Here is a 25955-nt window from a genome sequence, read left to right as displayed (position 1 = left end):
TTTTATTAATGAAAATTATTTACAGGAAAATGTAAAAACAAACCTTTTAACTGAAAATATAGGTAAATGTAACAATTTTTGAACACTTTATTTTGGTCAGTTCCTGAACAAACATGGCACAAATGGCTAGATTAAAAAAAATGACAAATGGCTAAATTGACGTCTTCATTTATTTTTCATCATAATAATAGGTCTGTAGTTCTATGGAAACATCTGTATATTTGTGAGCTGTGAACAGATCCAAACTAAAAGGAGATATCTGAAAATCAAAAGCAGTAAGTTATATAAAGCTTAAACTTTATTAAATTACACACAAGAGCATAAAACATGTGCTAGTTAATGATCCATATACAACAAGCGATTCAAGGTTTAACATCCATTTAGTATTCACAAAGTGTGTAAATCTAAGCCTGGCAAATTGTAATGAACTGACAGCTTTTCTAAGTATAAAGCAGGGTAACCAGACACACTTCAAAAGTATAATCAAGACACTTGTGATGTCAGCGTATACTCTGCTAAAGGATCACAGTTCATATGGTCTATTCCTCTAACCCGTTTCCAAAAAATCTAATATCCCTTTATTCATCCCATTAATAATACTTTAAGATCAAGCTTGTCTATAAACACTTGCTCACATTATCATCATCATCATCCTGGCACGACCTATCATTAACTCCACAGAGCTTAGAGGATGACAGGCCAATGCAATTATAATTTATATTTGCATGATATTAAATAAATAAACATGTGACAAGAAATTATATATTTAAAGGCTTGACTACAAACCGCACCCATTTCTTTACAACCCAGATATTTGTAGCAAAGTGACAATCAAATATTACAGTAAAAGAACAGCCAAAATCAAATACAGTTCATGTCTGTGGGGTATAAATCTGTACAAATATGTTCAAGATATCAGAGGAATATAATTGGATTTATGTCAATCAAAATAAAAAACATGGTTCAATGGCATCTAAATTCTGCTGACAGTGTGCTGGAAGTTGTTTTAAAGTTTCAGTAACATTTTCCTGCTGGTCCATTTTATTAGTGTGGCTAAGAGATACTTGATGGCTGAAGTCAATGAGGCATAGCTTCACTCATTTAAAATGCTCCCAAATATATACCACCTCCTGTGATACAAATACATCAACCTCCATCTACTGCACAAACCATAAGATTTAACATAGTACAAGAGCAAAGTACCACCGACATTAAACAACTATCAACCATCATCAGAACCGACACATTATATACATTACCAGAACTGAGAGAAGAGGCCTCACTAGGTTTAGTAAAGAAAACTACATGCTACATGAAAAACTGGCCCAAGAGGTTGGCTACTCCTAATAAAATAAGAAAGCTGTGGAAGCAAGCAGAGGGCCAGCGTAACGCATCTTGACGCCTCAGAGCCATCATGTGAATGAGTGAAGGGAAGACAAAGACCAGAGCTAGCCCGCACGTGGCCCCGGAGTACCTGCAGGAACACAAACACAGATAAAAAAAATATTTTTAATAATAATGCTGAAAAGTGAATAACTAGTAAGTGAATTACTACATGGACCCATGTATATGTAGCCTGGCAAAATGACTGTCTTACCTGATAATGGAACCAATGTTGGGGTAAAACCTGGCCATAAGTACCCCTGAACCCACAATGATCACATTCAACAAGAAGACATGGACAAAACTGAAGAGAGAAAGTTGAATATTGTTAAGATAACAATGTCCTTCAAACAATGTGAGCTATATTAACAGAGTGGCAAAATCATTTACAACATCTAATCATCTATTTTCATAAATTAATACCCACTGTTCTAATTTCAACTCAATTTATTTTCATTCAGGTGGTGTGAAGGTTAGAGAAGTGAGCTTGAGACCAACTGACAGGGAAATTTCAACCAAGTGTTGCTCATTTACATGTAGGGACATTTGAATTTGCTTGTATCTTTTCCTTTCTAATGTTACATTAGTCAAAGGTCTGTGGTAGATCGTGCGATTGTGTCACCTCTACATGTAAATTCTTAGGCTCATATCACCACTGTGAGCTACAAAGCTAAAAACCATTTGATTTTTTTCACTACATGGAACCAAACTGCAATAAATTAACATCAATACTGTTTTACAGAGATTTGAATCAGTTTTCTGCATAATACTGTATAATAATGTTAAGATGTTGTTGCTTGTTGTAACATGAGTAGAAACAGAAAAAGCCTTTTAAAACACTGGCAGTGGTGTTAGTGATTACAGCCAGATGTCAAAGGTATTTAACGCTTCTAAACCTCCACCCCCTCTCATTTCCTCTAGTAAATTATTTCTCCTATAAATGTATCCTTTTCCATTTAGAACAATGTAAAGAGACTTTACCTGGGGTAGTGTTCACCAAATATCTGGCCCATGAGTTGTACTCGGACCAGGTAACCTAGCAGTGGGTAGACAGTGGTCATCTGAAACAGCAGGAAGGTACGGGCCACAAACACCCACACATCACTGCTGGGGAAATTATCTAGAAAGTTCTGCAGCAGAGTAGAAGTCACACGTCAGCAGCGTAACAAACATTTTGTGGCCATGCTTCTGTGTTCTAGGTGTATGCTTTCAACACTGACAGTCAAATGGAAAGACCAAGATATCAACATGTGTCTAGACACACACATATGAGCAAGTCAAATACTATGCTACTGTACATAAAGAATGCAAAAATTAAACAATTCTTACAGCTTCAAGACAATCTTTAGACAAAGGTGGAGAAGGAAAAGCAGCAAAGATCAGCACTCCCACATACAGGTATGTTAAGCCCACTAAAATGTAGGCCAAGGATAAATCTCGCACCTGAAACCACAAAGAAAAACTAACAAATTAAAAACAAACACTGAAGCATGTGCCATCCAAGAAAATTTACAATAAAAACAAAAAGATTTATTAGAACGTGCTGAGATGTAGCTTTTAGCAGCATTAATATTTGTAAATGTTTAGTTACTTTACCCAAAAAATTGATTTCCATTCAAATTCTCTGAAGAAGGCTTAGTCTGGGACTACACAGTATATTTAATGAAGATCATCCAATTAAGAAAAATATAGTTCATGAATATATATCCATAAATGACATTGTTATCTTAGCATTTTTATTAGGCACAAGAATTGAAAACAAATCCCATCATCAAATGTTAAGAAGCTGATGTCAAAACAGTTTTTAACTGTAGATTTTATTATTATTAATCCATATTAAAGATTTATTTGAAGCATTATGATTATTCATTCATTATCTGTAACCACTTATCCAATTCAGGGTCGCGGTGGGTCCAGAGCCTACCTGGAATCATTGGGCGCAAGGCGGGAATACACCCTGGAGGGGGCGCCAGTCCTTCACAGGGCAACACAGACACACATACACATTCACACCTACGTACACTTTTGAGTCGCCAATCCACCTGCAATGTGTTTTTGGACTGTGGGAGGAAACCGGAGCACCCGGAGGAAACCCACGCGGACACAGGGAGAACATACCACACTCCTCACAGATAGTCACCCGGAGCGGGAATCGAACTATTATGATTATTTTTTTATTTTATATATATATATATTTTTTTACAAATTAGCTGATGTGTGTTATTTGGCTCAACATATACATACACATAATCTGACCTTCCACGTTTCTACCCAGTCTGCAGTCCAAACACAGTTTACAAACAACATCCAAATGTTACACTTTTAGCACAGCATGTGACCAGGAAGAACTACTTTAAAACAAGAAGTAGTGCTACAAACCGTGATACAAAAGAGTCACACGTCTGCTGACAACAGCTTTTATACTATCCTCCAATGAAACCACAGTTGACGCTGTCTAAACAGCAAATCTACAGCAAGATATTCATGCCTCTCTTCCTGCCTATGGGCAACAACCCAAACACAATAGAGTTTTAAAAAACATGAAATCTTATTGTATTGATTCTGTTAAAATAGTAAATAATTGTTGTCTTTGGGGTGAATTAGCACTAAAATATAAATGAGAACATAACTTTGAAGTAAACTCATTCTAAGAAAACAAAAATATTTTCTTAAAGATAAGCACATTTAACTGAAATTCCTATCAGACAAAAGGTAACAGAAACATGTAATCCTCTGTAATTCATTTAAAATGTACTTTGCTAATTTGCTCATACAGGCCATAAGTCATATCTTCCTGTTTTACTGGTCTATAAATGTGAGGTCTTATTCAACAACACTGCAAAGATCAGAGAATATGCTAATTAAATGAGACACAGTGTATTAGAAATAATTTATCCACCCAAATAAATAAGGAACAACTGTACATCCACAGGAGCGGCACGGTGGCGCAGCAGGTAGTGTCGCAGTCACACAGCTCCAGGGACCTGGAGGTTGTGGGTTCGATTGACTGTCTGTGAGGAGTTGGTGTGTTCTCCCCGTGTCCGCGTGGGTTTCCTCCCACGGTCCAAAAACACACGTTGGTAGGTGGATAGGTGACTCCAAAGTGTCCGTAGGTGTGAGTGAATGTGTGTATGTGTCTGTGTTGCCCTGTGAAGGACTGGTGCCCCCTCCAGGGTGTATTCCCTGCCTTGCGCCCAATGATTCCAGGTAGGCTCTGGACCCACCGCGACCCTGAATTGGATAAGCGGTTACAGATAATGATTGAATGAATGTACATCCACAGTTAGGACAATTATTTGTAATTTTAAACAAATGGAGTTGTAGTGAACCTGCTTGTAAGCGGAGTGTACAGGTTCTTTAATGGCAAAGTCATGGTTTTATACCAAATAAACACCAGAATTAAGTATTGTGAATTAATATTGGGGTGAAATCTTTGTTAAGCATCATGTTCATGTCTTACTCCTGTCCTCAAATACATGTGCCATGATTTGCATTAATGTAGTCACATTTCATCTTAATTTCAATATCACCTCATTGGCTTCTATTATAGTACAGGGAAACACGCACATATTGTTGATTGTGGTGATCGTTTTCTAGTAGACAGATTCAGCCACTGTTGGTGTCTAGTTGGTGGATGCGGAAGAAGCAGATATGGGCTAAAGGTTTTACTGTTGAGTGGAAAGAAGCAGGTCACTCACATTATTCTCCTGATGTCGATTGCTCTTCATAAGAGTGATGATGCAGTTGTGGATGAAGAAGGCCAGCGTGAGAACACCAGTGAGCTGAGGAAACAGCACCCTGAACTCTACAAGTACACAACGATTATGGATGAACAATCTCAAGTCCACACAAACACTCATTGATGAGCATCAATACATCAGCAGCAGACTGTTTTCTAAACAATTTTACTAATTATATGTTTAGATACATTTTAATCTCCGTCTTCTGTAGACGAACCCTACTCACTATTTCCCACTACCTCCTCCTCTAGTCAGTAACTTATTTCACCTTGCTACTCAAAGCCAGTTCAGTGTTTTTTTTACAATATAGTGCTATGTACTGTTGGTTAATTACAATGCTGGATACCTAGGCTAACTTTGTTGGACACATAAACATAGTGAATTCGAAACAGAACTCACTCATATGTAGAAATAACTGTATACACTGTCTATGAATTCCTAGTCATTCCAATCACATAAGAAGGCATGCTAGGTATATAAGGGTGGTTTTCATCTACTAGCCTATCTGGAATTTTCTTGCTAAACAAGGCTTGAAATCATCTACATGTCTGTAATGTAAGCCTAATGGTATTTTCACTCCTCATGGTAGTGTAGACTGTACAGTGCCCCATTAATATTTACCTGGAACGAAAACCTCAGTTGTATGAAACCAGTGGAACTCCAAATGGAATCCTAGTCTAAAGGCTTTGATAGTGACCAAAATGATAAGGTAGACCACTGAAAGAGTGCCTGTGAAGAACAATAAATCTTTGTTATACAGTAACCAAATCATGTGGGACATCAGATCATCAAAACATCTTGTCTGTCCACATACAAATAACCAAATTATTATTTTCTACACGAGAGAATGCAAATAATTTTGCAGTAAGATATGTATATTGTGTTGTGGTTAGTCGTGAAAAAAATCTGAATAACAAAACAAACATCACAGAATAAAAGTTCCAATGTAGCTCAGTGTAGCTTTGTTACAATATCAGATCAAAATATTCAAACAGGTCTGTGTTTAAACATCTGATTCTGATCAAGGCAGAGCAGAATGGAAACAAGAGCAGTAACAACAAACATCAACAACAACAAATTGAACATTGTAATATTTTAAAGATAAAATGAAAATAAATGATATTTAAAGTAATTGGTTCCAAGAATGTAAGTTTTTCTTAGATATTTAGAATCCAGAGTGTGATTTTGTTCGGATGGTGCCTTACCCAGGAAGGTGAACCTGGCAAAGAAAGAGGCAGAACGGAAGTTGAGCAGTGGCAGCAGGAGGATGATGAGGTAGAAGGGGATGGTATTGGTCTTACTCCAATAGTGGTCAAACACAGCTGTGTCTGTGCTGTTATCACTGAAGTAATGTGCAGTAAAGCTGCTTCTGTTTCTATGTGGATCAAGGTCTGGATAAGGACACACAACTGGAACAGAAGAGGGGAACCCAGTCACTGCCATGCTCTTAAAAATAAACTTTAAAACTGTTTTAGATTAAAAAAGTGAAATTTCCTAAGACTCATGTGGCTCATTTTTAATATACAGTGCTTTAAAGAACTATCCACGGAAATGTTCTTTAAACAAAGGACATTTGGCAAAAGAAGACATCAGATGAAGCCCTTTTGGCATATTATTTTAATATTCATTCATTCGTTATCTATAACCAATTATCCAATTCAGGGTCGCGGTGGGTCCAGAGCCTACCTGGAATCATTGGGTGCTAAGTTGGGAATACACCCTGAAGGGGGCGCCATTCCTTCACAGGGCAACACACACACACACACACATTCACTTACACCTACGGACACTTTTGAGTCGCCACTCCACCTACCAACGTGTGTTTTTGGAATGTGGGAGGAAACCGGAGCACCCGGAGGAAACCCACGCAAACACGGGGAGAACACACCAACTCCTCACAGTATTTTAATATGATGTGTGTGTACATATATGCACTTTAGTTCTATGTATCTCCTGCTTCCTTACACGTTTTTGCTAAATTCTTAAGACTCGAAATCAGAAACATTTAAAAAGTACTCACCCCTTTCTGTTCCATTTGTTCCAAACTCTGAATCAGACATGTTGATGTTGTGAACATAGTCTGATGGTACAAAGAAATTATTTCTCTCATTAATGTGAAAAAAACTGTCAGTGAATCAGTCACAGATACAAAAAAAACACTGCAATGGCTGCTTACTATAGATGAATTTTCCCGTATTGAACAAGAAGTTAGACATGAGCACCCAGTAGACCACCATTGCCCCAATCAGCGAAACCAGAGAGAAGAGCAAACTGGACCACTGTCCAAATGCTCCAAAGTAATATTTACACACATCAGGAAACTCCCAGTCTGAAGTGTCGATATAAGCTGCAAATAAAAAAGAAAAATGTAAATATTTTTTTTTTCGTGTTCATCGTAATATTTGTTAAAGCATTGTTCCTTGGAAATGAAGCCCAGCAAATATATTGGCCAAAATGTTTATACAAATGAAGTAAAACCATTGGAAATCCCACAAAGCAAAACCATTTCCTTAAACATTATATTAAAAAACATCTAGGATGTGATACCGTTTTTTCAAATGTACTGCTGCGTGTTGAAGAAGCTCTTCTTTGACAATGTATAAGCAGAATTCATGAGAATGCAATGGTTAAGATTTATAGTTAAATTAGGCTCTTTAGAAATAATGCAATCTTGTTTGTAAAGCATTGTTTTTGTAACTATTTAATTTTTTTCCCGCCAGTATGAACAGAATTTTTAGCATCTTAAAATTTACATTCACGATTGTAATCAAAAACACTTTTTATGAAATTCTGATAACACCTGCTGTAATTCCCCACAATCACAGACATGATTTGAGCAAGCCATGTGTATCATTAGGTCATCTATTTGTTCTTTTATTTAGTAGTGTACGGATATAATAAAACATTGTTAAAACATTTAGCACTATTACATTTTTCATGCACTATGTATGGTGATATACTGTGTATTACGATAACAAAGTTGGCATCGCAATTTAATTTTTTTGCCAAATCACACACCATTGACAAAGGAAATGAGTAGATGAAGCAGTTATTGATTCTTGTTAGAAGAGTTTTGCTTGCTTACGTATTGATTTAGGAGACTTAAGTACTCTATAACAGCAGTAGAGGGTCAGTAAGCCCATTAAGATGAGGATGATGATCCCTAAGGTGAAACCAGCCTGAAAATCAAAATCGGAAAAAGTCCAGTTACAAGCAAGTGGATTACAGGGAAGCAGGCAACACTGCTTTAGGACACAATGAATGACACTGAATAATCTGAGTAATCTCCCGTCTTGACTATAGCAACGCCCTCCTGACAGGTCTTCTGGCCTGTGCTGTGAGACTGCTACAGATGATCTAGAATGCTGCAGCACGCCTGGTTTTCAACCAGCCAAAAAGAGCACATGTCACACCCCTATTAGCTGAGCTGCATTGGCTACCCTTAGCTGCTCACATCAAATTTAAATCACTAATGATGGCCTTCAGAGTATTCACTGGCTCTGCTCCCATCTACCTCAATAGACTCTTAAAACCATACGTTAGCGCCCGCCCTCTCCGTTCCTCAAGAAATCCTTGGAGACCCAGCTCTTCCGATAGTATCTCTTGCACTGAAAGTCTTTCTTTAATGCACTTATTACTTCCTGGCATATTGCACTCAATGTAAGGTATTTTGTATAAATTGTGCTGTACTTTGAATGTTAGATCCTCTTTTGTAAGTCGCTTTGGATAAAAGTGTCTGCCAAATGCATAAATGTAAATGAATAAAATTTGGAAACATACCTGCTTTATTCCCCATGGTATGCTCAATATAGATGTCCCCATCATCGTATTCCATATAGCAAAACTACACACATAAATGGCTCAATTAACACAGAAATATAATTACATTCAAAAGACTTGGCACCATGCCTCAAAGAATATACAATTGTAAAATGCATGTTTATACTGTCTGTTCAAATGAGAAATTAAATGCAAGGACATTTGCACATACATAGTAACAATACTGGGGTTTTTAGCAGCACCATCTTTTCCATGCACTTTGAATGCTGTTCCCAGAGGGCTATAAATGTAGATTTCCTCAGGTGCAGGAATCACATGGTCTGGAGGAGCCTACAGAGGACAAGCATAAAAAAATCATTACTTTATTACACACATGTTGTAAAGTATTATTTGGATGAGATTAGTGGAGTAAAGTTTATGACTTTTCTTCTGAGAAATGCCTATGACGTTAAGTCTTCTGTGATTTTAGTCCCATCATTTTTAACTCCTTCAAGATTAAGATTCTGGCAGCTAGAATAAAAATCTGCAGAAATAATTTATAATAATCCAATTGCCAGTCAGTTAATATTCAACTCCATATGAAGGAACATGTGTTTTCCTTAAGGAGGAGGTACACAAAGAAAAAAATACTTGAGTTGTCTTTGGCTCAGATCATGTTGATTATATGTAGAGATCAACTTCTAATGGACGACAAAATGACAGACAGATGTTTTACGTGGAAATGTTCAGTGCTTTTGTAAGTTTTATTTACACATGCACAATTAATTACTAAAGGCATGCAACTAGATAGACTGTTAGGATGCATCAAACAACTGTTAAATTGAATGCTTTTATGTATTTTCTGCTTTTCATTAGTGAAAGCATTCGCATAGCTTTCATTTACAGAGATTAGAGACTTCCTAGAGATTTTATGTGTTAGTTATAAGCTTCACAGAGGTCATGTCCAAATAATGCATTTTCATTCTAGAAAACAAAAACTATCCTATTAGCCTATAAGTCTATTATTTTTACAAACACATACGCTAGCATTTGCACATTGGGTAAACTTTTCCTCTATAAACCTTATGTAAAGCATGTGGAAAAAACACATTCTGGAAGAGAACCACTTCATATATTTAACAGATCAGTCTGATTTGAATATTACTGCACAGTCCAGTGCCCTAAGGATCTCATTAAGTGTCTATTTACTTATAATGTTGCTAGTCATTTACTTGGTGGCTAACATCTAAACAGAAAAAGATTCATATATAATCAGTGTTCATAACATTCATTTTGCACAAAACATTTAAAGTTAGTTGATTAAAATGTAAAAATAATGTCTGGTTGTTTGTTAAATGATACATGAGCATTATTGCCAACTATGGCTTTAACTACAAGAAAGCCATGCAACACAAAAACCTGAAAATTACATTTTCATAATTACTCTACATTAATTTGTTATTTTTATATTCATAATAATCATCTGTATACGTTGAACTGATTTAGATTTCTGTGTATACCCCACTGGGCGGCATGTGGTGCAGCAGGTAGTGTCGCAGTCACACAGCTCCAGGGACCTGGAGATTGTGGGTTCAAGTCCCACTCTGGCTGACTGTCTGTGACTTCTTCCCACGGTCCAAAAACACACGTTGGTAGGTGGATTAGTGCCCCAAAAGTGTCCGTAGGTACGAGTGTGTGAGTGAATGTGTGAGTGTGTGTCGCCCTATGAAGGACTGGGGGGCCCCCTCCAGGGTGTGTTCCTGCCTTGCGCCCAATGACTACGGGTAGGCTCCTGACCCACCGCGTCCTTGAATTGGATAAGCGGTTACAGATAATGAATTAATTAGTTAATTAATAATTACTACTTGCTTTTAGGTACAGCATGGACAAGTGCAAAAAGAGAGGTTATGTACCAGCAGCCGGTCCGAGGAGGCAGTCAGTCGGCCATAGTAGTGTACTCTGCTGTTAAGAATTGAAGCCTCAGCTGACACTCGCTCCTGAGCAGAGTCCTCCACAATGTTCCTGGGTTCTACATGGAAAGGCCTGCAAAGCAAAGTGAAGAGAGCTCATTAGATGCTGTCTATTTATGCCTAGTATATACGGGTAGGGTACAGCCCTATATAGCCCCTCTATAGTTGCTGTTATGATTACATTTTTTTTCCTGTTAAAAAAATATTCATTTAAATCCAAATACATCATTTTACTGCTGTAAGCTACCATAATGCACTTTTTTTACTCACTACCATGTTCTTTCTATGTTGTTTGCTTTGCATGCATGTGTGCAGCATAGTGGCAACACAGGTAGGGTTGCTGTCACAGCTCCAGGGTTTTGGAGTTGTGGGTTCAAACCCTGCCTAAGGACACTGTCTGTGAAGAGTGTGGTGTGTTCTCCCTGTGTCTCCCTGGGTTTCCTCCAGGTGCTCAGTTTTCCAAAACAACACCTTGGTAGGTGGAGTCATTATTCAAAATAATGAGTGCATGAATTACAGTGTGAACTGTCGCCCTGTCTAGGGTGTGTTCCTGCCTTGATCCCAATGATTCCCGGTAGGATCCAGTCCGACTTTGACACTGCATAAAGCGGTTACAGAAATGAATGAATAAATAAATGAATTAATTACTTAATGCATGTGTCACTGAGGCAAAACAAATAGCATTGGATGATCACTACAAAGTGCACCAACTGTGCACAGGGAGCTGTTCCACATGTGTTAGCTAGATACCTTAAGCCCAAGGTTGAGCGCTGTCCAGTAGCAATTACCCTTAACTTTATTCCTACTGGACACACTTCACTTGGGGCTTGAGGATTCTGGTTAAACAGAAAAAGTGTGGAACACCACCCAGCTGTTTTCTGTGATGGAAACATATTGCAACCATTGAGAATTGCAATAAAAAGAGACATTCAAAACATTTGTGCACACTTGACTGGGCACAGGGCACAAACATCGTTAAAGAACATTTTTGAAATCATGGGTCACTGAGACTTTGAGTAATTCTCACAATCTGGTGAGCTAAAAATACCAGCGCATTTTGTCACCACTTTAATAAGCTGTGGGAGGGATGCCGTTTTGGAAGCATAGCTACAAAACATGTGGCTCACACAACCTACGTCTTGGGCAGTGTTTGTGAAATACCAAACTAGATTAATTCAAACGAACATGTTTGGGACGCTGAAACAAGCTTTGGTGTCAACACACTTCACAACCCAACACAGGTTTAACACAACTCAGACCTGGTGAGTATTCCACAGAGCAGGATTTCTTATTTAACCTGATATTTTTAGCCCAAAGTAAAGCCTAAGCAATATGAGGAGAGGTAAATGATAATAATACGGGAAGAATCATTTTTAAGCATACATTTTTCCAGCTAACTCCGAAACCATGCTTTGTGGAACATCCCCCTGATATGCAGTGTCAAAAGTTACTGCCGGGTTAAAACATCACCATGCAATTCTCACATATATGTATACTGAGCGAAAACAATATTTATGGTCAAGGGTATTTCATCACTAACAGATTCTCACAAATAGATTTCCAGACTTTAATGTAGTATGAATTTAATTCTACATATGTCAGTGGTGTTTGCTGCATAACAGTTTGAACTACTGTCTGTAAGCAAAGATAAGCAAAATACATAGTTAGCTTATGTTTTCCACATGTCCCAGATGTCCCTAAACTTTTGTTTCACACCAACTATTGAATAAAATTTCATACAAAATACTTTTGCAATATTAGCTTCACAACTACATTTAAAAACCATCCATCATCAGTAACCCTTATGCAATTCAGGGTCGCGGTGGGTCCAGAGCCTACCTGGAATCATCGGGCGCAAGGTGGGAATACACCCTGGATGGCGCGCCAGTCCTTCACAGGGCAACACACATTTACTCACACACTAACCTATGGTCACTTTTGAGTCACCAATCCACCTACCAATGTGTGTTTTTGGACTGTGAGGGGAAACCGGAGCACCCGGAGGAAACCCACGCAGACACTGGGGGAACACACCTCCTCACAGACAGTCACCCGGAGCGGGAATTGAACCCACAACCTCCAGGTCCCTGGAGCTGTGTGACACTACCTGCTGCACCAACGTGCCGCCCACATTTAAAAACCAATAAAGCAAATATGGAATAAGTCTCAATCTGTCATGCTTTCTTTAAGGGCAAGGGAATACTCTGCATTTAAATCTTCCTGAATAACATTTGTGAACATAATGGACCTTATATTGATTGAGACAACATCATACCTTCTTTGTCTGGGGTCCAGTGAATCTGTTTGCTCTGAGTAGTATCCTTCTGCTTGGATCGATCCCAAAAGTGGCTTCCAATCATCCTCCATCATCTTATCGGATTTGGTTGTTTTACTTAAGTATCATTACCTGGGCAGATGAGAAGTACTCACAATGAAATGATGGCGTAAATCTTCAGAGTTACAGGAACCTGCCATACAAGAAAAAACAAATTAATGCATATTTTCAAAAATAATGCTTAGGACAACTGCAACAGTCCTAGTCCCTGCTGTCCCCACAAAAGTGGCACAAACCTGGAATTCCAATAATAAAGCCAGAACTAATGTAAAATCCTTTCTTTTCTTTTTTTTAAATGAGTGGGGCATTGGGAGCGCTTTGAAAGGAACGACACTCTATCTGTGCACGTCAGCATTACTAACAAGACTGTGGGGTAAAAGGGCATTTTGCATCCACCCTCTAAATCTTTCCTTGTGAGGAGTGCAAAACAACAAGCCACAACAGCCACAGACAGTGACTGGTATCAAAATATGTATTCAGAATTATTATACTCCATTCCACAGCTCTCTAAAATTATGTTTTTTTTTTTTCCTGATTAAAAAGGTTGAAAAGTTATTAATAATATGAAATAAACCACTGAATGTAAGAATTAATTCAAGCCTCCCTAACAAGAGAGCAGTGCAGAAAAAAAATGCTACAGACCTTTAACTTTCCGTTAAAACCATCATTTATTTAGTATTCTTCAGAAACAATTTCTGGACATTATATGTAAGACAACCCTCTTTCATAACAAAGTGAATAAGTTAAAAAATGTAAATCAATAGGTGTCTCTGATTGTTGTCCAGTTATAGGTTTTCTCATTTGAATTCAAATCTGAAGTCACATAAAGCTATATAAAGTCATGTGAAGTCGAATCTGCATCACCATTCAACAGCATGAATGAGAAAACATTTTCATAGTGACATTACATCAAGACAACCAAATGTAAGAAAACTTTTGCTTGAACAGCAGAACGATAAGAGAATTTAAGCCTTTCTGTGCTTTCATAACATTAGCACCTATTATATTAATAATGTAAACTGTTAATCAGACAAAGGAGAAGTTCCTGAAACTGCATGATCAGCTAAAACACACATTATGCAGAAGTGTTGACTTATGAATTAGTTTTGTATCATAGTGTGTAGAAATGTGATAATGGACTAATACGTGTACCCTATGTGCAAATATTTAATTAAAGTAGTGGATCGAAGAGATGACGAAGATAACATTTGTTTTGCTCAGATTTCCCTATAAACGAGATGTGTTGTGATCAAATGCTAGCTTTCTGAGCCCAGACAAGCTCAATCACACATTGTGTCAAATTCTATTTTTTTGTATTTATCGCTGTCACCTGTGATGAAGCGAAGTTCTAGTTCCTTACCTCCCAAATAAACAGAAGAAACGATTCGTTTCGCCAGTCAAAGTTGTTTTGAAAGAACCGTGCAGTGATCACACGCAGGGTAGAGTTCTTGTTGGATATGTAGTGAACTCTTCGCCTAAATGCCGCCTAACCGCGTTTTGTGAGAACGTGCTATGAACTTCAACTCCCACAATTCACCTACAACGACAGCGTCTTTTCCGTTTCCTGTCGGTTTTATCCCCGATTTACCTTCGCTCGCAGTTCAATTAAAGTCCAAATTGTTTGTTTAAACGTGTAAAATTGCCAACTATATGACTATCTTTAATAATTTTGGTTTTTATACGCATTTTTCTCTAATCACTGCCAAAGGTCACTAAACTGGAGCAAAATAAAATGAAAAATGTAAAATAAATTTCCCTTCCAGACGCCAGTTCATATCCATATGAATTTCATTCTTTCTTTCTCTTCTCTCCCCTCCATCACCCCCCCCCCTCTCCCCTCCATCACCCCCCCCCCTCTCCCTCTCTCATAGTCCCTCCCGCTCTCCCCAATCGTCCCTCCCTCTCTCCCCATCTCCCCCCACCCTCTATCTCACCCCAACCTCTCTCTCTCCATCGCCCCCCTCTCTCCCCCATCGCCCCTCCCTCTCTACCCATCTCCCCCCACCCTCTCTCTCCCCATCGCCCCCTCCCCTCCTCTTAAACGATCTCTCGCTAGCTACCTATTTTCTTTCTTTCTGTCGATCAGCTCTTCACCGGCGGGATAGCAGGGCTTTTTCTTGAGCGTCAACGATAAAGTTTTAAAATAAATGTACGTTTATGTGTAAAAAAACATTGAAATGAATGTAAGGCGAGAATGGCTTAACTTTTGCTGGATATCTTTTTCCATTTTTAAAACGGAGACTTTTGCTCCATTAAATGTCGAAGTGTCTTCGCCTAGTTGGTGAATTTTAACGTAACGCTAGCTATCTAGATAATTTATTTTTTTTAGCGTCGTTGAGGCTGGTGTTTGTGTGTCTAATATCATTGGCAAAGTTTAAATAGCAGACACAGTATAATAGCAGGCACAGTGTTCACGCGACAATACATTAGCTAAATTCGGGAAACTGAAATGGGTTTTTATCCGCCATTTTCTGTTTAGACTGGGCGCCAGAACGCAACCGGCTCTATGCGCCACCATTTGATGTGTATAAGCACATATTAGAACGATGCTTCGTACAGCCTTATCCAGTTTTCACCTAGTGCTATTAAAAATGCATATATTTTAAAAATTGGGTGTAAGAAAGATTTTAACCACAGGTGATCGGTAAGTTAAAAAACGCGGTTTAACCTGCTTTTATCAGTGAAGCTGGGCATCTTGAAGAAATAAAACGGATTGAAAAACGTCTAAAGATTTTATAAATGACTGGTTCAAGTTGAAGATTAACGCTAAATATGAAACCCAAGCTGATAATGAGTTGCTAAGATTTACACTGCACGTATTTTAAGTTGAATTCTGTTTTTTTTTGTAGCTCGTCACCCGTGAAGAGTTATGGACGACTGGGAAGAGGAACAGGTAATAAACGCGTGAATGTTGTGTGAATCCATTAAAATATGTGTATTATCCTGAAGCCGAGCTTGTGAATACGGGATTCCTGTGAAGAGACTCTAAGCGCATTGGTTATTAAGACAGGGTTAGGTTTTTATGCAAGGAGCTAAACGTAACTAATTTATCGTTAGTTATGAACAAATGCATGAATATAGTGATAACGTTCTTAAGTCCAGAATACAGTGAACAAACATGAACCGAATCCTTTGGTCGGTACGCTGTTCCTGATTTTAAATTGGGGAAAGTCTGGAATATTCTTCCTGTTCACTTTAGTTCATATGGCTTTGCGTTCCTTGTGAATTCTAAAGTAAAAGTGCACTATCACTTCGTTTAGTTTAATTTAACAGTAGTATTTTTTTATGATCCATAAAATATTGGGATTTTCCATAATATAGGTAGTTATAAGAACTCAGTCATGTGCAAATTTTTTTATACAGGTTTCTTCAATGTTCTGACATAAAACCAGATATTGTGGCCAGTCAGAGTTGGGGTCTAAACTTGCTTATTTAGTTTTATTCTAGCTTACTGGAGTTATAAGCATAAATGTACGCAAGAATATTACAAATATACTGTTATATTACCTTCCTATTTCTTCTACAAGTCCAATTCAACTTTAGACAAACTACATAAATTATTATTTTCATGTGTTGTGGTGTGTAAATAACCAACTGAAACAATTCTGTACACATCTGCAATTAAAGATATGAGGAGGTATTGGTATTTATCTATTTGGGTGCCATAAAAATAGACTGCAGGTTATAATTTATTTCACGATTTTTAGTGTCATGTTATTCTGTGTACTAAATGTTTGTTTATTTTTATACATCTTTTTCCACAGAGCCCTGTTGTGAACAAGTCAAGTTTTGGTAAATTCAGATCACTGTACTGTCACTATCTAAAAATCACAGTTCAAACTGCTGTGTAGGCCAGGACTAGGCCTAATCCCTGACTGTGAAACCATCCTTTAGTGTTTAGACTAAGAAATTGTTGTAGTTTTATTTTAAATATAGCTTCTTTGTGTATATAAAGCTCAGTGGAATTGCAACAATTGTTAACAAGATATTTAAAACAGGATTTTTAAAAATGAAAAATTAATTAATTTTAAATCTAGGTAATGCTGGAAGGTCATGGAAAAGTGATGATCTACAAAACAGCTTCAAAAGCAGTAACAATGGTAGGATATTGAAAGAATAACTCAAAGTCGTGCAAGAGTGTTGTTGGCCATGTGTTTGAGGGTCTGAAATTAGTGATGTATTTTAGGAAATGAAGTAAGCTCTTGGAAAAATGGCGGTGGTGATTTTGGGCTCAGAGGAGGCAGCAGAGGTAGCAAGCGTTTTTTTCCTTTTAAAGCCTTTTCTATATTTAGGATATGTGACTGATATTTGGTCCTGTTTGAAATAATCTAAAATGTTTTCTTATCAGGTCGGGGCTCTAGAAGAGGTGGTGGAGACTTTCAGATGTTTAATTCAGGTACAGTTCAGGTAAACTAAAATACAACTTGAGCATATTGTCATAAAATAATTCTGTATTGTCTTTATATACAGGAACTGATGACGATGGAAGCAACAAAGGTTGGTATGAAATATAGTACAGCCCTATATGTAATACTCTGCTGACCTGACTGCCATGCTTAGGGTGTCGAAAATCTTCTCTTACTGTAGGTGATGGGGGCAGCTCCTGGAACTCTACTGGTGGAGATAGTGATGGATTCAGGGGACGGGGTGGTAGAGGCAAGTGCTTATGCAGAATAATGTGTTAGTTGCATTCTGTCTCAGGTCTCAATACGTTTAATTAAATTTATTTTCCACAGGGAGTAGAGGATCGAGAGGTCATGGAGGATTTAGGAATTCCTTCAAAACTGGTGTGTGGATTTTTCATTAATTGATGATTTTTAGTTCATCGTCTTTCTGAATTAACATTCTCTCCCTCCCCCCCTTTCTACAGAGAGTGATGAAAATGGCACTCATGAAGGTAACTGTCTTCAGCACTTTAACAAAGGCACTTTTAGTTTTTAAACACAGTGCTGTGTTTAGAGGCTGAAAATCTGTATGTTTATTGCAGGTTTCAGAAGTGATTTTGGAGGCAGTGGAGGTCGTGGGGGCAGAGGAGGTCGTGGAAATTTCCGACAGGGTTAGTTAATGTAAAACTACAAAAGATAGCAGAGTTCACTTATTTTATTAACATTAATTTAGGGCCTTAAATGTCTCTTCCAAAGTCATTGTCTACTCACACTTTCACACTTTTTTATCAGTTCCAAATTCCTGACAATAAGGCCAAATAAAAAAAAGAATCTTAAAATGAGAGTAAAACGTAATTGATATTTTTCATTTGGTAATTTAAAAGTGGATGTTGACTTCATTCCTTTTTCTTGGGTTTTTCATTTCTCCACCTCAAAATGTGAATCCCAGGGGGCAGTTTTTCCAAACGATGAGCAGATATGGAGAGAAAAAAAACATAATTTATTGTAGTATTTGGCATTGAACTGAAAGTTTACACAGACCATTTAACAGCAGCTGCCTGTTTTCTGCCGGTAGAAGTGGATACTGTGCACACATAATGGTTGGCAGTATTCCATTTGAGTCAAAGCATTGTTAGATTTTTTTATTTATTTTTTTCCCCCCCTTCTTGGTTTTGCCTGCTTTGTGTAAATAGCCTACGTGGCAAAGTGCATGGTCAACAACAGGTGGGGTGTTTGCGCTATATTACACACACACACACGTATGTATGTAGTCGCTGTTGGATTAAAAACGTACATCCCAAAAAGCTAACTTTTCAGGAACATGAAGACTAAATTTCTATGATGGAAACAGTAAAAAATAAACCACAGAATATGCTATTTATACCCATTACAACTCCAGAAATTTAAAAATATCTTTATTGGGATGCCTGTCCAAATGATTAATATGTAAAGTAGAGTTGCGTGTACAGTAGACGGCAAATATTGACATAGGCAGATTTTTTAGTGAATTCCAATGAGCCACGTCCAACTCCCTGTAACCACAGCCTGAAGTTTTTGTCCTAAAAAAGCAGAGTATCATTACTAGATCGAAATCTTCTCCCTTTTCCCCAACCCTTCTTCCCCTGTAATGAATGAATATTTGTTTTTAATGATGGACAGTCTTTAATTTGCTTATCCTCATATTGCCTAATGTTATTTCAGGTCTATATTCTTTTTTTAGTGTCACAGTTGTCTGTTGATTTTAGGTGGAGGAGTGGATGGGGAAAGTGGACGAGGTGCTGGAAGGGGTGGAGGTAATTATTACAAATCGTTTGTTCCATAAATAAAATTATTCATATTTATCCCCAAAAAACATGCATCATACTTAAAATTTTGTGGAACATAATGTATTTTTATAAAGGCATGTGATTCCCTGTCTTTGTTGTTCATTTTAGGTTATAGGGGAGGGGATGAAGAGGTGTTTTCTAAGGGTATGTTCACATATTTAACTTTTTTTTTTTTTTTTTTAAATTTAGAAAGTAAAGGAAGCTGCCATTTCACATTTATTCTTCCTTTTTTTAAACTTTATTGATCAGGCCCAGCAGCAGATGAAGAGATTAAAGGCGAAGGTGGAAACCCAGGTAAGATGTTACTCCATTATAAGTTTCTGTAAGAGATATTGTAAGAACATGGAGGCCTAATATGTCGTTTGGCCAACAGGGCCCAAGGTCAGCTATGTACCACCACCACCACCAGAAGAGGAGAGCTCTATTTTTGCCCACTATGAGACTGGCATCAATTTTAACAAGTATGATGATATCCTTGTGGATGTCAGTGGAAGCAATCCTCCTAAGGCAATCATGGTAAGCTATTTGTAACTATTTGGATTTTTAATTAATAAAAATGTTATCGGGGTGACGAAATAGGAGCGGTCAGTCGTTTTCTTTTTAACTACTTTTAAAAACGCTAAATTATTTTGTTCTTTCCCCTTAGACTTTTGAAGAAGCAGGTCTTTGTGAGACACTCAGTAAAAATGTCAGCAAGTCTGGTTATGTGAAGCCAACTCCAGTTCAAAAACATGGTATTCCCATAATAACTGCTGGAAGAGATCTAATGGCTTGTGCTCAGACTGGATCAGGGAAAACGGTGAGCACCAACTTAGAATACAAACTTGACAGGGTTAATTCCCCACACAGTATCAATGATTGTTATACCAGAAAAGATATTAAAATGTTTAGCTCATACTACATTTTACCTGACACTAGGGGTGTGAGATATTGACAAAAAATTCTCAAATGTTTGTAAAATTCCTGTATTGTACTACCTTGCACTTAAAGACAATGCAAACAATATAAACATATTTAAATAAAATTTTGTACAAAAACAAATATATTATTTTATATTTGAAGGCCCTGGGGAAAGCAGACTTAAATCTGCTAAAATAAATTGAAATGTGTTCATGTTTCTTCCTCAGGCTGCCTTTCTCCTTCCCATTCTCCAGCAGCTTATGACAGATGGTGTGGCAGCCAGCAAGTTCAGTGAGATACAGGAGCCTGAGGCCCTTATTGTGGCCCCCACAAGAGAACTTATCAATCAGATTTATCTGGAGGCCCGCAAGTTTGCATATGGGTACATGTCTCAAACATCTTTAAATTCCTCCGTTTTCTTGCGAAGTGAGAAGCAATCTGTAAGATATGTAATGTACTCAGTCATAAAATGTCCCAGATGTGTGATAATAGATTAAGGAAACAGGCTAATGTTAGATTTTACCAAAACCAATAAGCATTTGTGCCCTTCCAAAAAATCACCATGACCCTTGGTTGTGTGTTTTAAACACATGAAATGGGAAATGGCTTTCTAAACTGATTTTATTTATAAATCTTGAAAGTAATGCAGATAAGACACAAACTGGGTAATTTAAGTTGGAACTAAATGCTTGAATAAAAAAAATATGTGAATAAGAAGCAAGGTTATGCTTCTTAAACAGAATTCTGTGATTGAAGGGAAAATAACACCAGCCTTGTCGTCTTGTATTTCTGTGGATTTAGACAGTAAAGGCTTGTAAACAGGGAAAAGAGCAGCAGCTCTTTCAGTTTTGGCTTTTGTTTAAATAGGTAAATGTTTAATGAAATGTTCAAATGGTTTGTTTTTTTTTTTGAAAATGGAATAACAGTAGTTTCAAAATTAAGTGCTTTGTATTCAGCTCTTAAGTTGGAACTAAGAATGTGGAACAAAAGTGTGAATCAGCAAAAAATCACCTAAAACAAACATCTAATGTTGAAACAGAAATTGATAAGTAATCTTGTCTAGTTGAAGTATCTAAGGTGGATTTCGACAGTAAGAACTTGCAAATGCTGGGGAAATAGCGGCTGCTCGTTTCCCCTTTCTCTCTTTAGGTAGAAATATCACTGAAATGACGACTTTTCTATGTAAATACATTGATTGTGGCACATTCTTTTTAGCTATTACAATTCAAAGTTCTTGAAATCAGCTCTTGTTCATGTATGTTCAGTTTGCCTCAAACTGGCAATCTGGCTGAACATTGAATCTGGGGAGAAGAGGGAGGAGGCAAACCGATTTCTCTGCAGTTTTGAAAATGTATTCTCATTTTAAGCGTGTGGTGTCAGTATTACAGATTGGTCCTTTAATCTGTTGGTGGGGGGGGGAGGTGTTGTGTTCATATTGATGTCTCCTATACTGTCTTCCTCTCCAGGGGATGCAGTATTGTTTAAAAACTGTTTTGCCACACAAGTGAATTTTGGAATATCTTCTAGGACTTGTGTGCGTCCTGTTGTTGTTTATGGAGGTATAAACACTGGCTACACAATTCGAGAGGTGTTAAAGGGCTGTAATGTGTTGTGTGGTACCCCTGGAAGGTTGCTTGACATCATTGGTCGAGGAAAGGTGCGTCTGTGTGTTTTTATAAGATCTTAATGTGCATACTCTGTTAATGTGTAGACATCTGTGAGCATATGATGGGTAAACATGTACTGATAAATATTGATGCACTGCCAGTAATTCTATTCAGATTTTACATGGAACTGTTCTTGAAATTCTGTTTGATGTATGCTGATGTCAGTTTGTTGGTGTTGCTTAGGTTGGACTAAGTAAACTTCGTTATTTGGTCCTGGATGAAGCTGACCGAATGCTTGATATGGGTTTTGAGCCAGACATGCGAAAGCTGGTGAGCTCTCCTGGCATCCCAGCTAAAGAAAAGAGGCAAACGCTCATGTTCAGTGCAACATATCCAGAGGATATTCAAAGGTTTGTTACAAATGTATTCTGGTGAATTAGGTTTTAGATCTGGGAATGTGTTATAGAAAATAGTCTGATTAACATTAACTCCAGAAGTGTTGGACAGAATAAGTAAACTTTCAAGTTTAGTATCATATTTTAATTGGAGTATTCATGGTGGTCTTGATCTGTATTTTAGTTTTTTGAATAAATACCTAATTTCAAAATTAATTTACAACAACTGCTTTGTGGATGTTATCAAATACTGCATACCCTTCCTAATGTTTGTTAGGCTGGCAGCTGATTTCCTAAAGGTAGACTATCTGTTCCTTGCTGTGGGAGTGGTTGGAGGAGCTTGCAGTGATGTGGAGCAGCAGATTATCCAGGTGGATCAGTACTTGAAGAGGGAGCAATTACTGGACTTGCTGAAGACCACAGGTACTTGGAGGGGGTGGGTCGGGGGAGAATATGGGGGCGCACACACAAGTTCCACACATGCAAATTTAAACTCTGTTAACAGACTATTATATAATATTTTTCTATTGCCACCACAGGAACAGAAAGAACAATGGTTTTTGTGGAAACCAAAAGAAGTGCTGATTTCATTGCAACGTTTTTGTGCCAGGAGAAGGTGCCAACTACAAGCATTCATGGGTAGGTAAAAGGATTGCCAAAGTTTAAAATTTAGAGCAAGAGGATGCAGTGTCTGGGAACTGGCAACAACCCTGTACCAACTTTTAAGGAGCATAAAAAAGTTATTCCAGAGCGCTGTAGTTGATGGCTTATTTGTTTCATTCTCTGCCTGCCCAAAACAGCCATCAGCAATCAGTTTCGCCTGTGCACATCTGTAGTTGTGAAAAATTAATAGGTTAGATGTCAGTATTTGTAATTAAAGCAAAGTAAGTGTACCTCAGATGGGTTTCTTTCAGGTACTTTCAAATGTGGTCTTGAATACCTACAACTGGTCTAATTTACCTCTCACAAAAACAATTTTTGTTTTTGCCACCAACATATTGAAGTAAATCAGTACAGATTCCATTGGCAATAAAAATAACTTTTGGTTTCCACAATTGAAAATATATTTCATTTGTGAGGTAGAAATAGACCTTTCACAGAATAAAAAATAAAACCTGTCATTGCTTTTAATTACTTGGTCATTATGGTAGTTAAGCTTATAAATAAATTTGTGTCTGCAGTGACCGGGAACAGCGAGAGCGAGAGAAAGCGCTCAGTGATTTTCGCACTGGCCAGTGCCCTGTGCTGGTGGCTACTTCTGTCGCTGCAAGAGGACTGGACATTGAGCATGTCCAGCATGTTGTAAACTTTGATTTGCCTAGCAGCATTGATGAGTATGTCCACCGCATCGGGAGGACAGGGCGCTGTGGAAACACAGGAAGAGCAGTATCTTTCTTTAACCCTGAATCTGATACTACCTTGGCTCGATCTCTGGTCAAAGTCCTTGCAGGGGTTTGTGATTATATTTACTACCACAATTTTGCATTAAAATCTAATATATTAGGTTTTATAATCTGTATTTCCTTTTCTCTGCCTGCTTGAACTCAACTGTTGTGGTGTTACCCAAGGCCCAGCAGGAAGTTCCTTCATGGTTGGAGGAAATTGCATTCAGTGCACATGGCACAACAGGGCATAACCCACGTGGGAAGGTGTTTGCCTCTACAGACACTCGTAAGGTATGGACCCTTTGTCGCAAGACATGTTGATCAAAATTTCCTTCCTCTATATCAGCATTTTATTCTACTCCTTTTATATATAGTGAACAAAAATATAAACACAACACATTTGTTTTTGCTCCAATTTGTCATGAGCAGACTTGAAATATCTAAGACTTTTTCCATGTACCCTTTTTCTCTCAAACATTGTTGACAAATTTGTCTAAATCTGTGTTAGTGAGCCCTTCTCCTTTGCCGAGGTAATCCATCCACCTCAAGTGTGGCATATCAAGATGCTGATTAGAGAGCATAATTATTGCACAGGTGTGCCTTTGACTGGCCACATTAAAAGGCCACTCTAAATGGCAGAAGTGCTCACTAACACATTCATTCATTATCTGTAAGCGCTTATCCAGTTCAGGGTCGCGGTGGGTCCAGAGCCTACTTGGAATCATTGGGCACAAGGCGGGAATGCACCCTGGAGGGGGCGCCTTCATTAAACGGCATTAAAACAGGAAGGATTAAAAGTCCTTCACAGGACAACACAGACACACACACATTCACTCACACCTATGGACACTTTTTGAGTCACCAATCCACCTACCAACGTGTGTTTTTGGACTGTGGGAGGAAACGGACACGGGGAGAACACTCCTCACAGACAGTCACCCGGAGCGGGAATCAAACCCACAACTTCCAGGCCCCCGGAGCTGTGTGACTGCGACACTATCTGCTGTGTCACCGTGCTGCCCTCGCTAACACAGATTTAGACAAATTTGTCAACAATATTTGAGGGGAAAAAGGCCTTTATACACAGATTTTGAAGTCAGTGAGGACTGATAGGATACACAAGACTACTGTAACAGTGCCATCTGCCATTACCTGTACAACCTACTGCAGCCAATCAGAATATATCAGATTCAGGGAAGATGACAGATGAGAGAGAAAAACAAACAATAAAACGGTACAATATAGGGTCATAACAGTCATTGTGTTTAAACAAGAAATGGTGCATTAAGGTAAAAATATTGTAGATAGCAAATGTTAACATGCATCCAACAACCAAAAGCTATGTCATGTCCTGCTAGTTCATGCCAGCACATACAATGGTCTTACTTGCCATGATGGTCAAATTGACTCTTCCTAATAAAACAGATTGTTCTTAGAAAATGTTACATTTCTTTAGGTACTACTTAAAAATGTCTTCGTATGCGTACCACATATAACCAGTGAGTTGAGTTAAATTGTTAGACTATATTGAAATCACATCCAATCTGTGTGTTATGGAGAAAGTGTTTTATCTGTTCAGTGTGCCCTTTTCTGGTAAAAGGTACTTTGTTTGCTTTAATTTGGGTTTGTATGCTCACAGGGTGGATCCTTCCAAAAGGAGCAGGTTCCACAACCAGCTGTTCAGAACTCCAATGCTGATGATGAAGAATGGGAGTAGATTCGCACACCCCAGGGCTTTTTTTTATGTTTTACCTTTGTTGCAAAATATTCCTGCGTTCAGATTTTATCTCTTATGTTATTGGGAAAATTCTCATGGCTACAAATTGAAATGTGCACAAAAAGCTGGAGAGTATAATGCTTTAAACTAATGCACTTAAAATACATTAGGAGAGTTGGGGTGAGCTGAAGATTGGATTCATTAAAGAATACTAGGGTGTTATTTATATATTAGTGGTTTGATTTCTGGCCCATATTTTGGGTTCAATTGCTTCTAAAGACGTTCTTGCATGTGAACCTTTGTTTTCTTTGGACAATTATGAGTGAATTTGTAGTGGGAGTTCTGCTTTGTAGATATACAGACACCCAAAGTACTTTTATTTGTGAATGCCTGTAGCTGAAGTTTGCTCCTACTCTTGCACCTCAATAAAATGTTCTTTGTGCCAAGCATTCCCAGGTTGCATATAGTTTAGGCTATTGTTGGGAAGACTGAAGAAAAGATGTTATGCTAATATGCCATGTCAAATAAAATGTCCATTTACACAACAAAGTAT

The 25955-nt window shown here is 37.9% G+C and overlaps 2 protein-coding genes across 3 annotated transcripts; one reads left to right on the top strand and one right to left on the bottom strand.

The window, feature by feature from the left end:
* Positions 1 to 184: 184 nt before the first annotated feature.
* Positions 185 to 14928, bottom strand: slc38a9 (solute carrier family 38 member 9). Of its 2 annotated transcripts, none has more exons than XM_066650966.1 (15): positions 14548 to 14928; positions 13128 to 13259; positions 10796 to 10925; positions 9115 to 9233; positions 8904 to 8967; positions 8209 to 8302; positions 7300 to 7470; positions 7144 to 7203; positions 6329 to 6532; positions 5745 to 5852; positions 5082 to 5188; positions 2713 to 2826; positions 2365 to 2513; positions 1598 to 1687; positions 185 to 1474 (listed from the first exon to the last, which is right to left on the bottom strand). In XM_066650966.1, exons 2-15 carry the CDS (start codon positions 13220 to 13222, stop codon positions 1309 to 1311), a joined length of 1671 nt encoding a protein of 556 aa, XP_066507063.1. In that variant the 5' UTR covers positions 13223 to 13259; positions 14548 to 14928; the 3' UTR covers positions 185 to 1308. The 2 variants fall into 2 exon arrangements, with proteins under 2 accessions (XP_066507063.1, XP_066507062.1); XM_066650965.1 differs by having other exon boundaries at positions 187 to 1474; positions 13128 to 13320.
* A 301-nt stretch (positions 14929 to 15229) lies between these two features.
* On the top strand, positions 15230 to 25940 carry ddx4 (DEAD (Asp-Glu-Ala-Asp) box polypeptide 4). Its single transcript, XM_066651460.1, has 24 exons — positions 15230 to 15336; positions 16037 to 16080; positions 16952 to 16979; positions 17225 to 17287; positions 17374 to 17436; positions 17536 to 17583; positions 17658 to 17684; positions 17775 to 17843; positions 17924 to 17974; positions 18058 to 18084; positions 18175 to 18243; positions 19318 to 19365; positions 19507 to 19542; positions 19648 to 19692; positions 19772 to 19914; positions 20045 to 20197; positions 20526 to 20680; positions 21826 to 21955; positions 22149 to 22315; positions 22578 to 22723; positions 22840 to 22939; positions 23482 to 23752; positions 23869 to 23976; positions 25325 to 25940. The coding sequence occupies exons 2-24, from the start codon at positions 16057 to 16059 to the stop codon at positions 25400 to 25402; spliced, it is 2049 nt and encodes a 682-aa protein (XP_066507557.1). The 5' UTR covers positions 15230 to 15336; positions 16037 to 16056; the 3' UTR covers positions 25403 to 25940.
* The last annotated feature ends 15 nt before the right edge of the window (positions 25941 to 25955 follow it).

This window comes from Hoplias malabaricus, chromosome 18 (genome assembly GCF_029633855.1).
Source record: "Hoplias malabaricus isolate fHopMal1 chromosome 18, fHopMal1.hap1, whole genome shotgun sequence".
NCBI lineage: Eukaryota > Metazoa > Chordata > Actinopteri > Characiformes > Erythrinidae > Hoplias > Hoplias malabaricus.
Note: the sequence above shows the minus strand (reverse complement) of the source record. Positions and strands in the feature narration are given on the sequence as shown.